The sequence below is a fragment of the Rhinopithecus roxellana genome, chromosome 1, assembly GCF_007565055.1.
Source record: "Rhinopithecus roxellana isolate Shanxi Qingling chromosome 1, ASM756505v1, whole genome shotgun sequence".
Classification (NCBI taxonomy): domain Eukaryota; kingdom Metazoa; phylum Chordata; class Mammalia; order Primates; family Cercopithecidae; genus Rhinopithecus; species Rhinopithecus roxellana.
This window is the reverse complement of record NC_044549.1, coordinates 52,961,860-52,977,006: the sequence shown is the minus strand read 5'-3', so window position 1 is coordinate 52,977,006 and position 15,147 is coordinate 52,961,860. Positions and strand designations below refer to the sequence as shown.

The window sequence follows — 15,147 nt, the reverse complement described above, 5'->3', positions numbered from 1 at the left end:
GAGGGTGTGGGCAGGCTGATTTCTGACATGCTGTAATGTCATCACGGAGGCGGGACCTTGCCTGAGAAGCCTTAGGGCTGAAAAGGGAAGTGCAGAGTGGCTGTTTCCCCATCCTATCTGCTCTCTGCCCTGGCCCTGAGCCAGGTGGGCGGCCAACTCCCTTTGACCACTTCCCCGGGAAACTCCCCCAGAAATGCCCCAGGTGTCCTCAGCCCAAGCGTAACTCCAGCTTCCAGGCTCAGGACCCTCATCCCTCACATCCTCCTGCCAAGATCACCCCAAGCAGAAACCAGTAAGCATAATAATTAGTATGTGTGTATATATACGTGTGTGTGTGTGTGTGTGTGTACTTTGCTGATTAGATATCAGCTATCTTATCTATATAAGGAAACAACAACAAAAGTGAAACTGACAGTGCGTTGAGAGCCAGGCCTCAGCACACCACAGCTCTATGTCTTAGGATCCCTCCTCTCTGCCAGTGTGGCACCTGCCTCCTACTCCCATCCTCTGCCTCCAGTCTCCTCTGCCAGCCTATCCTCCATCCAAGCTGCCTAGGCATCATCCTTCGCTGATTGCTGTAAGGCAGTGGAGCACATGGTTAAGATTCTGGGCTTCAGGTCAAGCTGATTTGGGATTTGAGGACATTTACTAACCGTGTGACCTTTGGCAAGTGACTGTGTCGCTCTAAGCCTCAGTTTTCTCATCTGCAAAACAAGGATCATAACAAACTCTACCTCATGGGGCTGACCCGAAGGGATGATGTATGGCAGATCACATGGCTCAGCTGGCCAGCCGTCAGGTCTTAGCAGGTCACAGCGGTGAACTGGCCAGCCGGCAGGTCTTAGCAGGTCACAGCGGTGGACTGGCCAGCCGGCAGGTCTTAGCAGGTCATAGTGGTGGACTGGCCAGCTGGCAGGACTTAGCAGGTCATAGTGGTGGACTGGCCAGCCGGCAGGTCTTAGCAGGTCACAGTGGTGGACTGGCCAGCCGTCAGGTCTTAGCAGATCACAGTAGTGGATCGACCAGCCCACAAGTCTTAGCAGGTTGCAGTGGTGGATGCAGGATGTTTCTGCCTGACCAGCCTCCATTCTCACTTTTGGTAAGACACCCCAATTTTCTTTGGGGAACCCAATCCTCCATTCCCAGTCCATCTAATTTGGGTGAGCTACCTCCAGGGCTGAATGCAGTACCAAGCTTGGTCTATCAGAGACAGTAGCTCATCCCCCCTGCTCAAGTGACTGGTCCAGAGATGGGTATGTGGTCTAAGCTAACCAGGGAGAGTTGATTCTGTCAGAACAGTTTCTGCCTGGATATGACAATTGCCAGCCTGGAGCTGTGGAGGCCATCTGGGCAGAAAGGCTGTCTGGGAATGAAGTCAAAGAGATGGAAGAAGAGAAAAAGAGGCCGGTGTCTGTAGTCATGGTTTGAGCCCCCAAATCCAACTGTACCTGAAGTCCTGTCTGTTTCAGAAACAGAAGGCAATAAATTCAGCCTTTGCCTTAAGCCAGTCAAGCCAGTCTGAGGTACCTCTTTTTTTTAATCAACCAAATACTGGTTAATAAAAATCCCTGCTCAAAAGCTCCTGGCAGCTCCTCTGTGCCTGCAGGGAGAGGCCAGCACCCTGGGCTCTGGGTCTCACTTGCCTTCCTTTTTGTCCTGAACTCTGGCCCTCATCCCTCCCAGACAGATATCACCCAAGACTGCTGTTTCCCAAACACACCATGGGGACTCGACCTACAGTTTCTACCCAAACTCTCCTCCACTCCCCACTTGACCGGTGCCTGCTGACTAGAGCTTGCCTCCTCCTGGAAGCCTCCCCACGCTTCCTCCACTCTGTCAGTGGCATCTACCTCCATCACTCTGCTTATTTCCCCAGAGTGAAATTCACTTTGTTTTTCTTTTTCATCTTCAAAAAACTTTGTCTCACTGTATCATTTAAGAAATGAACATCCTGGACTGACTTGGGATTTGACAAATTCAAACTTGGTTTTAACACACCATGTGCATTTCCTGAACCCCAGGCGTACCAGCAGACACAGGGCTGAAAGACCTAGTGCCTACCCGTAGGGGCTTAGAGGCTGAACCAAACCATTTCCCATTTGGCTCAAGTCCATGGATGCAAAAATGACCATTTTTAAAATTTTAAATTCAAATTTATTTTACTTGGGGATAATCATCACTGATACTCATTAAGCCATTGCTAGGTCATCGACTATGGGCATGTCCATGTATGGTGTTATTTAATCCTCACTCTGGGAAATGTTATCCTCACTTACAGAGGAAGTCACTGAAGCTCAGAGAAGTAAAGGGAGCTGCCCAGGGGGTTACAGCAACTCTAGGGAGCTGACCCTATAATCTAGCCCTTGTTATCCTCCCTGGCCTTTCTCAACTATGTGTGAATACACTGGGACCAGCTTAGAAGTCTTTTTAACATTCACTGTGTCAACTCAGCACCAAGCTGGCTTCCCCTGGTTGCTCACAGGCAGGTGGCCGTCCACACCCACTTCTGTGTGGGGGCCTCTGGTGTCACACTTCACACTCCTGTTTTGTAGGCATCAGGTTTCAGATTTGCTATTTGCTTCCGCTGCCACTACCGGTAGATCAGAGGCTGGGGAGGTGTTTCAACACATGACTGTTTTGAACACGGTGACTTCCCCATCTGTCCCTGCCATGCCATGGGTAGCATCCCAGCAGCCTCTAGACGGCCTGGCCAATGAGTGAGTCTCAAATTCTAAGTTCATGGGGGAAATGGTTTCCTGCACTCACTTAGAAGGGTGGTTTGTTCCAGCACCTGACCAGAACCTCTGGCTCATTCTCTGCAAAGTGGGCATGAGGCACCACCAGAGGCTGTGGAGTGGCCAGAATAAGGCAACATATGGAGGGTATGTGGCACACAGTAGGTGTTCACTAAGTGCTCATTCTCTCTTTTCCTTACAGCCTTGCTGCTGGGGCTACCTTTCACCTACACGTAGGCTTACTCGCCTCCACCCCCAGCACGGCCCAAGAACCAATTCTCTGAGTTCAGCCAGGACTTCCAAGAACCTAGCACAGCCAGGTCAGCCCCACTGGGTATGAGTCCTGAACCCGACCCTAGGCCCCTGCTCCCTCAGTTGCCACTCACCAGGCCACCTCCTCCATTGTTCCTAAAATCTAGCTCATCTGCCACCTCCTCCAGGAAGCCTTCGGGGAACCCCTTCAGATAAAAACTCCATTGTCCCTCCTCTGGGCTCCCACAGGCCTCAGAGCTCACCCCCTTCTCAGCCCTGAATGCCCTGTGTAGTCATTTCCTCTTTTCTAGTCCCTTCTCCCACAGAGTACTGTGAACATCCCCAAGACAGAAATGATGTGTTGCTCACCACAGCCTGGGCCCTGCAGCTGGCCTGTCACAGGGCTGGCGACGACCGAATGAAAGGAAATGTCTAATGTTTTCTGAGCACTTGCTACATGCCGGGCACAGAGCCAGGGATGCCCGCATGGAGAGGGCCTGCCTCACAGTGAAGACAGTAGGGAGGAAAGCAGAGCTAAGAGCTGAAGAGTCCAAATGCATAAATGAACGCTGCGATTCAGCCATTCCTGAAGCTAGTTACCCTCTAGACTTTGCAGTTCCAGGAGGCAACGAAACCCCTTTTCTGCTTATGCCTGATAGGTTCGGATTTTCTGTCACTTGCAACTAAGAGAGCCCTCACTGACCGACTGAAGCTCAGAGATGGCACCCAACACACCCCAGGTCACATTAGCTACGAAAGCAGCAGAACAGAAACTCCCACCAAAGTCTGGGCTTTTGTTTTGTTTTGTTTTGTTTTGTTTGTTTGTTTGAGATAGTCTTGCTCTGTCTCCAAGGCTGGAGTGCAGTGGCATGACCTAGGTTCACTGCAACCTCCGCCTCCCAGGTTCAAGCAATTCTCCGCCTCAGCCCCTCCAGTAGCTGGGATTACAGGCGCCCGCCACCATGCCCGGCTAATTTTTGTATTTTTAGTAGAGACGGGGTTTCACCATATTGGCCAGGCCGGTCTCGATCTCCTGACCTCAAGTGATCTGCCTGCCCTGGCCTCCCAAGGTCTGGGCTGTTAACCACAGCCTGACCACACCCCAGGCCCAGCTGATAACCACCTCGATGCTCCCACACACTGAGTACAGTCCAGATATCCACTCTGTCGGCGGGGTCCTCTCACCTCTTTCCCAGAAGCCACTGGAGTTACACTGGTTGGGATTTCTGGGCATTGGTTTGCAAGTCCCTCAGATGGGGCTAATGAGCTCACCCTTGCAAGCAGGTCAGAGGACAGCTCACACTGGCCTGGCCCACAAGGGACTCAGGGAGTGAAGGCCACAGTGTGGACCCTCCAACCTTCCCTCAGCTGCCTGATGGCCTGCAGGTGTTTTTTAATAGCTGACATGTGTCCATTAAAATGAAATACAACCAGCCGGCCGCGGTGGCTCACGCCTGTAATCCCAGCACTTTGGGAGGCCGAGGTGGGTGGATCATGAGGTCAGGAGATCGAGACCATTCTGGCTAACACAGTAAAACTCCGTCTCTACTAAAAATACAAAAAATTAGCCCTAGAGCGTGGTAGCGGGTGCCTGTAGTCCCAGCTACTCAGGAGGCTGAGGCAGGAGAATGGCGTGAACCCTGGAGGTGGAGCTTGCAGTGAGCCGAGATTGCGCCACTGCACTCCAGCCTGGGCGACAGAGTGAGACTCCGTCTCAAAAAATAAATGAATAAGTAAATAAATTAAAAAAATAAAATACAACCAACCGCTTACCCCTCCTTTTTGCCTATCTCCTTCCTCTGCCCTACTCGCCTTCACAGAACATGTCCCCACCATGACCTATCATGCATGCATTGCGTTAGTCATATATCGCTTAACTCCCCAACACCAAGAAGGGCAGGGATGGTTTATCTGGTTTATCACCTTTGTACTCTCAGAGACAAGACAGTGCTTGGTACACAGTAGGTACCCAATAAATGTTTGTCAAATGACTAAATTAACGAATGAATGATGTGCATGAAACTCTGCACAGAGTCATGGAGTGCTTAAAGGCTCCTGGTTACACCTGGCCATTTCACAGGTAAGGACACGAGGCCTCAGGATGGGCTCCCCTGAGGTCCCCAGGCAGGCAGCAGGGGCCCTGCTCTGCCCTGTGCCTCAGCTGGGCCTTGAACACAGGTGTGGGCAGCCATCTGGCCAGGCTCCCCAGCTTGCACCCTGGAGTCCAACAAAGGCAGGTTGCTGCTGGAGGTAGCTGAGCTGGAGGCCAGAGCCCTGGACTCAGCTGTAACCCCTGAGCCCGACCTCTTGGGGTTCTTGGGCCAACAGCCCCTGGTTCACTAGGGTCATCAAGCCTCCCCTAACCCAGCCTGAGGGGCACTGTGCCCTGGTAAATCTCTCAGTGAGATGGGAATCCGGAGTCACCTACGCCCACAGGGAGATTCCCCACTGAGGCCTGCTTCCCCATGTAAGCCTCACAACAGCCCCGGAAGGGAGGACTTTCACCATGGGTTATATGGAAACCCAGGCCCAGAGATGTTGGGACATCTGTTCCATGTCACATGGCTGAGACACACTGGGGAGCTGGGATTTGAGACAGAGTGACTGACCCCTCAGGGCACTGAGCAGCCTTCTGTCTGCAGCGTGGGGCCAGGAGTGAAGGTGCCCATTACTTCTTTATCACTGGGCCTCACTTTTTCCATCTGCCACGGGTTGGGCTCCAGGCCTAAGGAAAGGGCTCTCCATCTTGCCTGCCCCCAAGAGCCAGGGCTGGGATGGGGGAGGCTTGGCTAACAGGAGTGAGAGCTCCCAGACTGCTCCCCGAGGCTGGGTCGGCAAAAGCTTCCTCTGACCCATCTGTAGAATTCCCCGATGACCCCAGTGAGCCAGGGGCTGTTGGCCCAAGGACCCCAAGAGGTCGGGCTCAGGGGTTACAGCTCAGAACCCAGAGACCATCCCCCAACACCCTCCCAGCCCCAGGGATCTGCAGATCCTCAAGGTTCTACTCTGGATCATTTCAGAAAGAAACTCAACTTGTCAGTGGGTCAAGGGTCTCCTGGGGGGACACACACTGGGGCACTGCCAGATGGGAAATGGCCCCAGGGAGCCTGGGGCAGGGAAGACTTGTGCAAGGCAGTGTCTCCTCAGCAAAGCTTGGGGAAGCCTTGTGTTCCCTCAGTCGTAAAACTCCATTTGCTCAAAGTTTATGCACCATGGGGTTGGGGGAGCAGCAGTGTGGGAAGGAAACACACCAACTATGCTCTAAGAGCCCTGGGCAACTGTGTGACTTCTGAGGGCCTCTGAGGACTTCTGACTGGTGTGTGACTTCTGAGGGCCTCAGTTTACTTGGCTGTAAACTGGGCATTGTCAAAAGTCCATCTTTCTCAGGGTGGTTGTGAGGGCCCTAGGCAGAGACCCAACACTCCCAGCCATCCAGGTGGGCTGTGGGGCCCTGGTTCTCAGTCCTAACGGTCTGGAGCTGGTCTAATGCACATGTGAGCTAAATAACTTCCCCTTGCTGCTGTGGGGAAACACCTGGTGTTCCTGGGCCCAGGGCGGGCCTGTGTGCATTCCTGGCAGTGAGAAATCGGTCACAGAATACACCTCTGAGAAACAGTGAAAACTCTGACGACAGCCCCCAAGACCCCCACCACGGCAGGCTGCCCTGACAGTCGCCAGCCCCTCACAGGTTTCTCAGGGCTGCCGAGGTCCCCTCCCCGGGCCAGGTGGGTGGTACTCACAGTCTCAAAGTGGAGGGGGCGGAGGTGTCCCTGGAACCCCAGCAGCTGGCCTGCCTCTGCGGCCCCAGGGGATGAGCTGTGGGTCCATCCCCACAGCAGGTCCTGACGTCTGACTTCCTCCCTGCTCAGTCGGCATCCAGGAAACCACACCCAGGGGAGAGGGTGCCAGGCACCCTGGGGCCCCCACCCACCTGCTCTCCAAAAGGCCCCCAGGCACTGCTGAGGGGGCTTCTTCCAGGTCTGGCAAGCCCAAATGGCTTCACTGGGCAAGCCCCAGTTAATAAATAATACAACCACCTCCCTGGCTAGTCTCTGGTGGCTGATTGTGTTTCAGGGCCACTTAAGTTCCAGGCAGTCTGGTTTGTTCAGAGTGCCAGGCCCCTGCTGGATCTCTGGCCACACGGGCACTGCACTCTCATGGAGGGCCAGCTGGAGCCGGCAGCACAAAGGCAGTGTGACGGGGTCCCTGGAGAGAGGGTGCCCTACTTACTTAGCTTGGGCCCAAAGGGTACCCAGGGTTGGTGCCAGGGTAGGGTGGCCAGCCTTGTCTCCCCATGGCCAGGCAGGGTACCCCACATCCCCCATAGGGGTGCCATCTAGAGAGCCACCACCAGCCCATCCTGACATTCCCAGTGTCCAGGCCCAGGCCCCTCCTCCAGGAAGCCTCCTCCCCGCCAGGAGTACTCTGTCCCTGTCTGAATTCCCAGTGCGACCGCCGGCCAGTCTGTCTGTCTCCCTCTTTGGGTCTCAATTGTCATCTCTCATCTAAACAGTGGCCGGCCGCCACATCTCAACCGGCCTTCCCTGCCCCCAACGCCCCACCACTCCCTCTCCACAGTCTCATTTCCTCACAGCAGTCCGGGTGACGGTTTTAAAACAGAAAGCACAGTGATGTTACCCAGCCGTGGCTCCCCCACCCCAGTCAACTTTCAAGGCCTCTCCAGGATCTGGCCCTGCCACCACGGTGACTGCTCCTCCCTCCCTCCCGACCCCTGCCGGCCTCCTCCTCCATGCTTCTCCTGCAGGTGCACACAGACCTCAGGGTCCTTACACTGGCTGCTCTCTCTGCCCGCTCTTCCCCAAGGTCCTTACAAACTCACTCCTCCCTGTCACTCTCAACACAAGGCCACCGCCGCAGACAGGCCTTTGTTTTCTTTTCAAACAGTCTTATTAAGATATAATTCACACACCATATAACTTGCCCATTTAAATTGCATAGTTCAATGATTTTATTAATAGTATATTCCCAGAGGGGTGTAACCATCACCACTATCTATGTTTAGAGCATTTTCATCACTCAAAAAGAACCCCTCCCCAGCCCTGGATCACCACAAACCTACCTCCTGTCTCTATAGATGTGCCTGTTCTGGACATTTCCTAGAAACGGGACCATACGCTTTGTGGTCTTTCGTGTCTGGCTTCTTTCACTTAGCATGATGTCCTCAAGGTTCACCTGTGCTGTAACATGTGCCAGAACTTCATTCCTTTTTATGGCTGAATAATACTCCACGCTATGGACAGACCACCTTGTGTTTATCTATTCGTCCACTGATCGCCACTGGGAGAGGCCTTTCTTGACCTCCCCAGGCCATGTGGCTCCCTCTCCCCTGATCACTCCATCATCCCTCCCAGTTTTATCTTCTTGGCACTGATCCTTGCCTGAAGGCATCTTCATTTGTTTATTTTCTTTTTATCGTTTCTCTCTCACCTGAACATCTATCTGCTCCAGAAGGCCCAAGTGTTCCCCTCACTCACTGCTGTATCCCCAGGGTCTAGCCTGCGTCAGCACCCAATAGGTGCTCAGCAAACTGCTTGCTGACCAGTGGAAGAAAGCCTCTTCCCATGCGCCAGAGTGGCTCATGCCCATGCCGCCTTGCTGTTGGGCTGTGAGCTCTTGGCAACAAGTGCTGCCCTGCGGTGCTTGCCAAGAAGAGCCTCATCCACAACTCCAGTGAGGAAACCAATAACGCAAAGCCTTGGACTCAGGTCCTCCTCTGTGCTGTGGGACAGTGCCCCTCACAGGGTGGGCGCTAGCTGGCTGGATGTGGGAACACATAGTTAGCACTTGGCACAGTGCCAGGCACAGAGTAGGTCTTCACCCCCTGCACAAAGACTCAATGCAGGGAGAGGGGGCGGCAGCCACCAGCAGAGATGGAAACTGAGGAGAGGGAGGTGAGGCTGGCAGGGCTGAGGCAATGGTGAGGCCCATGAGTGAAAGGGGAAAGCAGCCATGAGGGAATTTATGTGTGCTCCAGGCAGTGCCCGGAGCCAGAGAAGTGGCGGCTCTGCTCTGCTCTGCCCAGGACCTCCTGCCCATCCTAAACTCAGCTCTGGGCTCTTCCCGGAGATAGACGGCACAGGCCAGGGTGTGTCCAGAAGGTGTGGGTAAGTAGGAGGAGGTTGGTGACCCCTTCCTCAGCCTCAAGGAGTTCTGGTCTCTGCAGTCTGTCCAGAGGTGGGGAGCAGATGGGTCATGAGGCTCAGAGCGCAGGGCCAGGCCCCTTCAGTGTGTGGGTGGGTGGCAGCGGGCACCGTAGGAAGGATGGTGCCAGTTCCAAGTGGGAACAAATGTCCTTGCATCAGAGCTGCCTAGGCATGGCCCAGGCTGGGAGGTGGTGAGTGCTCTGTCCCAAGAGGAACACCCTCTGGCCCTCCTGCAGAGAGGCATCAGATGGCTAATTGTCCAGGAAGCTCCCTGGAAGCTCTCAAAGACTGGCTGCCAGCTGAGCTGCTCACGGCCCTCCTGCCCAGATGCAGCCACGGTGGGAAGGCAGATGGGGGCAGGGCCAGGGCAGCCAAGGCCACCCCACTCCTCACCAACCAGCACCCTGGGCCCCATGTGTTCCAGGCGAGCTGCCCTGGCCCATCAAGAGGCTCAAACGCCCCATTGGCTCTCAAGGCACAAAACGATCTTTCTTTTCCAATATAATGCCAGATGCAAAAGTGATCTTCCTGCCTGACCTGAGAGGGGCTGTGGATTTATCAGGGCACTGCCTTGTACCCAGAGCAAGGCCTTTGTCTGCCAGGGGCCCAGAGGTGAGTGCCCAGAGAAAGGCCTGCCAGGGAAGAAGCAGGGAGGTAAGGGGCGGGGAGCTTGTTGAAGGGTCTCATCCACCCTCCAGAACTACTGTATCCCCACATGTATCTCACAGGTGGGGAAACAAAGGCTCAGGGAGGCTGCCTGTTACACAAACAGCCAATGCCTCAGCAGCACCTACTGCAGCCAGGGCAGGCTTCCAGGCATCATCTCATGGAAGCTTCAGAACATCTCTAAAAGTGACTTTCAAGGTAGGAAGGGGCTGAACCCAATTTTGAACTCAGGTCGGCCTGAATTCTGAGCCTGTGTGCCTCCCACTTCATCATGCGCCCCAGCCCCCATGCTGAGACTCAGAGGACAAGGAGTGGATGCCACAACCATGCACCCTGCTGGATGCCAAGCCAACAGAACCCAGTGGTGACCTGCCAAGAAGCCCGCTCAGCTGTCATGGCTCCCCCCGCACTCTACAGGTGAGGAAACAAGCCCAGAGAGGTTTAGCACTTGCCCGAGGGCTGCACATCTCACAACCTACCGTTGTGGGCTCTAAACCCTGGGGTGCCCAGCTCCCAAGTTGTTCTGTCCAGGATACAGCCTGCAGCCAGGATCATCCCTCTCAGAGTCCTCGGGCCAAAGTTCCAGAGACCCTTTTCCTGGCTCCTTAACTGCAATCACCAAACCCCTAGGCAGAGGGCCAGGGCTGGCAGGCCCACAGCTGCTCCACACACACCTCTCGCTTTTCCAGATGTGAATGGGACCCAGCCAGGGGCAATAGGCTCACTCGGAGGGGAATCTGAAGACGCAAGTGGAAAACTATGCGCTGTCCGATCACAACCCTCCAATCTGTCCCTGTGGCCGCCGGCAGCTCCGCCTCAGGCCACAGACCTGCTGACTCAGGGCTTCCCTGGCAGCCAAGGGGGCTGGGATCCGCAGAGGGCCTGCTCCTGGCTGGCTGGCTGGTTGGGGCGTGGCCTTAGTCCTTTCGGGGACTCTCAACAGAATGGGGTAGGGGTCAGGAGGGCAGAGTGCTTCTCTTGGAGCCCAAGGCCCATCCTCCCCAGCTAACCACAGGGATGCCTGGCACTTATGGGTGTTAAGAGTGGGTTTGGGGCAAACCCAGTGCCAATTATGGTACCCACACCCACCCCGCCACTCTCCTCTCATTGGTGGTGAGGAGGCCACCTGCCAGTGCTCATGACACCCCCGTGAAGCTACCTGCCCATCACCACTTGACAGCCACAAACCCTCCTGTAAGGCCCCGCCCCACAGCCCTGTCAGGTGGCCGTGCCATTATCCCCACACTTCGTGGATGAGGAGACTGAGGCACAGAGAGGCCAGTATGTCAGCCTCTGTGAGGCGCTGCTGCTTCTCCTACAGACCATGAGGGCAAACGGCAGCCAAGAGGGAACGAGCGAATCACCCTTGGACAGGGCATGGCGGGTCTCCCAGTGCTGAACCCTCTGCATTCCGTCGACAAGCCCTGAGGTTTCCAAAGTGCCAATCCCTGGAAACCTTGGGACGGAACGGGACTCAGGAAAATACAGCTGTGGTCACAAGGAAAAGCACATGGAGCACTCACCGAAGTCCAGGACTCACCCACCACCTGGCCCAGCTCCCAAGTCACCCACCCAGGAGGTCTATCCTGGGGTCTGGGGCAGGGGCAGGCAGCCGCTGACTCAATCCAGGGCTGAACTCTGCCTCTCTCCTTTCCCACAGCCAGCCGGCATCCTCGTCCCAAGAGAACACTTCAGCCCTCACTGTCTGCCCTGCTCCCTCAAACCTGCCCAGGCCCAAGGCCTGCCATTGAGGCTGAGGCCCAGGGCCCCAGACACTCTCACCCAGCAGCAGAGACAACTATGGCCACTGTAATTATAGTTTCTTATTACAGTGAGAGTAAACTGCGTGGCTGGGTTTCCCCTTTCCCTTTGGCTGCCAGGAAACTTGGCAATTTTTGCACCAACAGAAGAACCTCAGGACCCTGTATATATCTGTTCTGTTCTATTTTTCTACCCTAGCTCATGACATCCTATTCTAAATTGTGCTTTTCCCACTCTGGATTCTTTTTTTTTAGAGATGAGGTCTTACTGTGTTGCTCAGGCTGGAGTGCAGTGGCTATTCACAGGCATGATCATCGCACACTACCCTTGAACTGGGCTCAAGCATTCCTCCTGCCTCAGCCTCCCGAGTAGCTGGGACTAGAGAAACGCACCACCATGCCTGGCTTGTGATGTTTTTTATTAATTATTTTATTTCAGGTATTTTCTGTAAGCTGTCACAAGTATTTGGGGACGGAAAGAAGAAAGGAAAGAAACAAGGAAAGAAGGATAAATAGAAGAAAGGCAAAAAGGAAGGAAGGAAGGAAGGAAGGAAGGAAGGAAGGAAGGAAGGAAGGAAGGAAGGAAGGAAGGAAGGAAGGAAGGAAGGAAGGAAGGAATGTTTATAAAGTTTATACACCAGATAGGGCAGAAAGAGGGACAATCTTTCAATCCTGTACCTGTTGCAAGTCCACCCTTTTAAATAAAAAAATACGCCCTTAGGTGGTATCCAAGTACAAACACATCTTCCAAATAGGTGGCTGCCTCTAAGCCCTTCCATATACAAATTCTGGCCCTATGTAGTTCCCCTTTACAGATGAGAAGACCCCAGCCTTGCCTAAGATCACATGGGACCTGGCTTCCTGAGCCCCTGTCTCCTTCCTTCTGACAGCTGCAGAGGCTGGAACGATCACGGGTGGTGTCCCCTCCCCAGAGGGCCAAGGAGCTCTGCTCCACCCTTTCATTCCCATCATGCAGGCACCATTCCAGACACCCCCACCGCCCCCCACAGCTGTCCAGCTGGGGAGAAAGCTCAACGGCAAGGGTCATCGTATCCAACACTGACTGCATGCTGGCGCCACGCCGGGCCCTGATCTTAGTATGTATTACCTCACTAAATCCTCACAACAATCCTGAAAGTATCTGCAGATGGAAAACTTTGACTAGAGAAGTGAAGCCACTTCATACCACTAACAATGCCAAAGCCAGCATTAAACCTGGGCAGCCTGGTGCCTGAGTCCGGGTTGAGCCCTCAGCCACTCAGTGACTGACATTTACAGTCACACGAAGGAATCACTACACCAAGCGCTGAAGGGACAAATGTGAGCCCCATTTCACTGGTGGGTAACAGGCTCAGAGAGGCTGTGGGGCAGGGCCAGGATCACACAGCTGTGCCCTGTGCCAGCATGTTATGTAACACATGCTGTACCTGCCCCTGGTGTTCCTTTCCTGAATGGGTGCTCTGGGTCCCAGGCAAATGCTGCACAACCCCTGGCCATGGTTCCACTCTCTTCCTCCCGCTTCACCAGAGACTGAAAGTTGCTCCAGTTGCCTCCATCCCAGCTCCTTCCTGGACCCTGTACAGCCATGCAAACCGTCCAGCCCAACAGTCGACAGCCAGGCAGAGCAGCCACGCATGCATCCCGGTACCTGAGTGTCCTCACAGAGATGCAGTACTTCCACATAAGGCTCCACACAGCACTGCCATCCCCCTTCATGCCTGGCTCGGTGGAGGAGCGAGTGGCCGAGGGGCCCACCACCACTGCCCCACCACCCAGCGTCTCCTGGCCGGGGACCGGCTCTCTTCACAGATTCTCAGGTCCCTTCCTTCTTCATGGTGGGAAGAAGAAAAGCTCCCAAAGTCAGGGGAAAGGGGAGGCACCAGCTGCCACTGGCCCCTGCAGAGCTGAGCCACAGGCCCCACTATCTGCCAGCCAGCCTCTGTGCCCTGGTCCTGTCTAGCTGCTCCAGACCTTCCTGGCCAAGCGGCCCTCACACACTAGACCCTGTGGCTTCTGCACAACCTTGCGCCTGCCTCCTGCCAGGAGACAGTGGTGGCTGCAGGCCAGGGGAGCAGTGAGTCACTCAGGGCGGGATGGGTGAGGGGCGTCCGCCAGTGAGGAAAAGCTCAGCTGCCGGAGCCCAGGGGCTGGCCCTGCGTCCAGAGGCTGGTCTGGGATGGGAGAGGCGAGCTCAGAGAGAGGGAGGCGGGCAGGGAGGCGAGGGCGGGCCCACATCCTCCCCATTTCCCCAGAGGCCTAAACCCAACTCCCGCCCCGCAGCCCAAAGCCTGCAGCCCTGCCCACCAACCAGCTGGCCAAGATGAGGGTGGAGGAAGGGGCTGCTCTGCCACCTCACTCCCAGGGAAAGCCTGGGGTTGACACAAAGCAAAATAAAGACAAAATCAGGGCTGATCCTCTAGACAGTGGCTGACCCCGAGGGTCTCCAGCTGGTGGGTGAGACGGTTTCTAGCCCTGGCTGGGCCACTTCTTTGCTGTTTGATGCTGGGTGTGGTCAGCCCCCTCCGGCCTTAGTTTCACCTCAGGCTACTGTGGGCTCGTGGAGCCCTGGGAACTGGCCTAAGCCCTCCTCAGGCCCAGAACTAACTCACCCAGTTCTCCCAATGCCCTTATCAAGTGGATTTTATGATTCGTGTTGGTTTACATGTGAGGAAACTGAGACACAGATAAGGGGAAGTCACTTACCCTAGGTCACGGACCTAGGAATTGGTGGAGGTGGGATTTGAACCTTGGCAGTCTGGCTCTAAGAGCCCACGCTGGAGTCAGGGTGTAAGCTGGCTTCTCTCTGTAGGGATGGGGTGGGGTGGGATGAAGGGCTGGAGTCTCTGAGCAGCTGAGGGCCTTGGGGTCTGGGCCCAGGCTGGGTCTAGGGCATTTCCAGACTGAGGCCCCAGCTTGAGCCCCCACCCTGGTCCCCGCCAGCTGCTCCCAGGCCCAGCCCAGCCCAAGCAGCTGGGGCTTCCCAGGCAGGGCCCCCAGGGATAATGACTCACAGATTAAGGTCAACGCTCACAGATCTACTTTTCCCCACCTACGGCCCCCAGGAAGTCCCCCAGAAGGGCAGGTGCACCCAGCACCTGGCACCCAGCAGGGCCCTGGGCATCATGTAGAGTGGGCAGCAGGGCCTCCATTTCACCAGGGGGAAACTGAGGCTCAGAGAGGGCCATCACCTGTCGGCAGAAACAGGGAGGGTGGAGCCAGGGCTCCAAAGCCTCGCTCTGTCCCCAGGCCCCCTGCCCTGGCCTGTGCAGAATGGGAAATCTCTCGGATTCCAGCCGGATTCCCACACCAAGGATTAGCAGCTGCATGCTTCTCTGTTCCCCGAGCCAGGAAAGAACTTTTCATCCCAAAGCAAGATAGGTTTCTACAAAGGGCGTGGCCTCCCTGGGGGACTCGGAAACCCAAATTCTTCTCCCTCCTTGTCATCAGAGGACGTTTCACAAGCCACCACAGCAGACCTCCACCTGCCACAGGGGCTCCTCCATAGCATGCAGCGGGATTGGCTGCCCAGCTGCCCAGCTTCTGCTTGAACACCCCCAGTGATGTGAAGCT

General features: G+C 55.4%; 1 protein-coding gene across 4 annotated transcripts in view; it reads right to left on the bottom strand.

Annotated features, from left to right (window-relative positions):
- Positions 1-13,757, bottom strand: part of IQSEC1 (IQ motif and Sec7 domain ArfGEF 1) — a 128,201-nt gene extending 114,444 nt beyond the window's left edge. The window contains exon 1 of one of the 4 annotated variants that reach the window (XM_030926894.1): positions 13,226-13,757. In XM_030926894.1, the coding sequence (XP_030782754.1) occupies positions 13,226-13,293 (68 nt within the window). In that variant the 5' untranslated portion in view covers positions 13,294-13,757. Of the gene's footprint in view, positions 1-6,727; positions 6,864-13,225 lie in introns of those variants that run through there. The other 3 variants (XM_030927127.1, XM_030927019.1, XM_030927058.1) reach the window with 3 other exon arrangements.
- Positions 13,758-15,147: the final 1,390 nt, after the last annotated feature.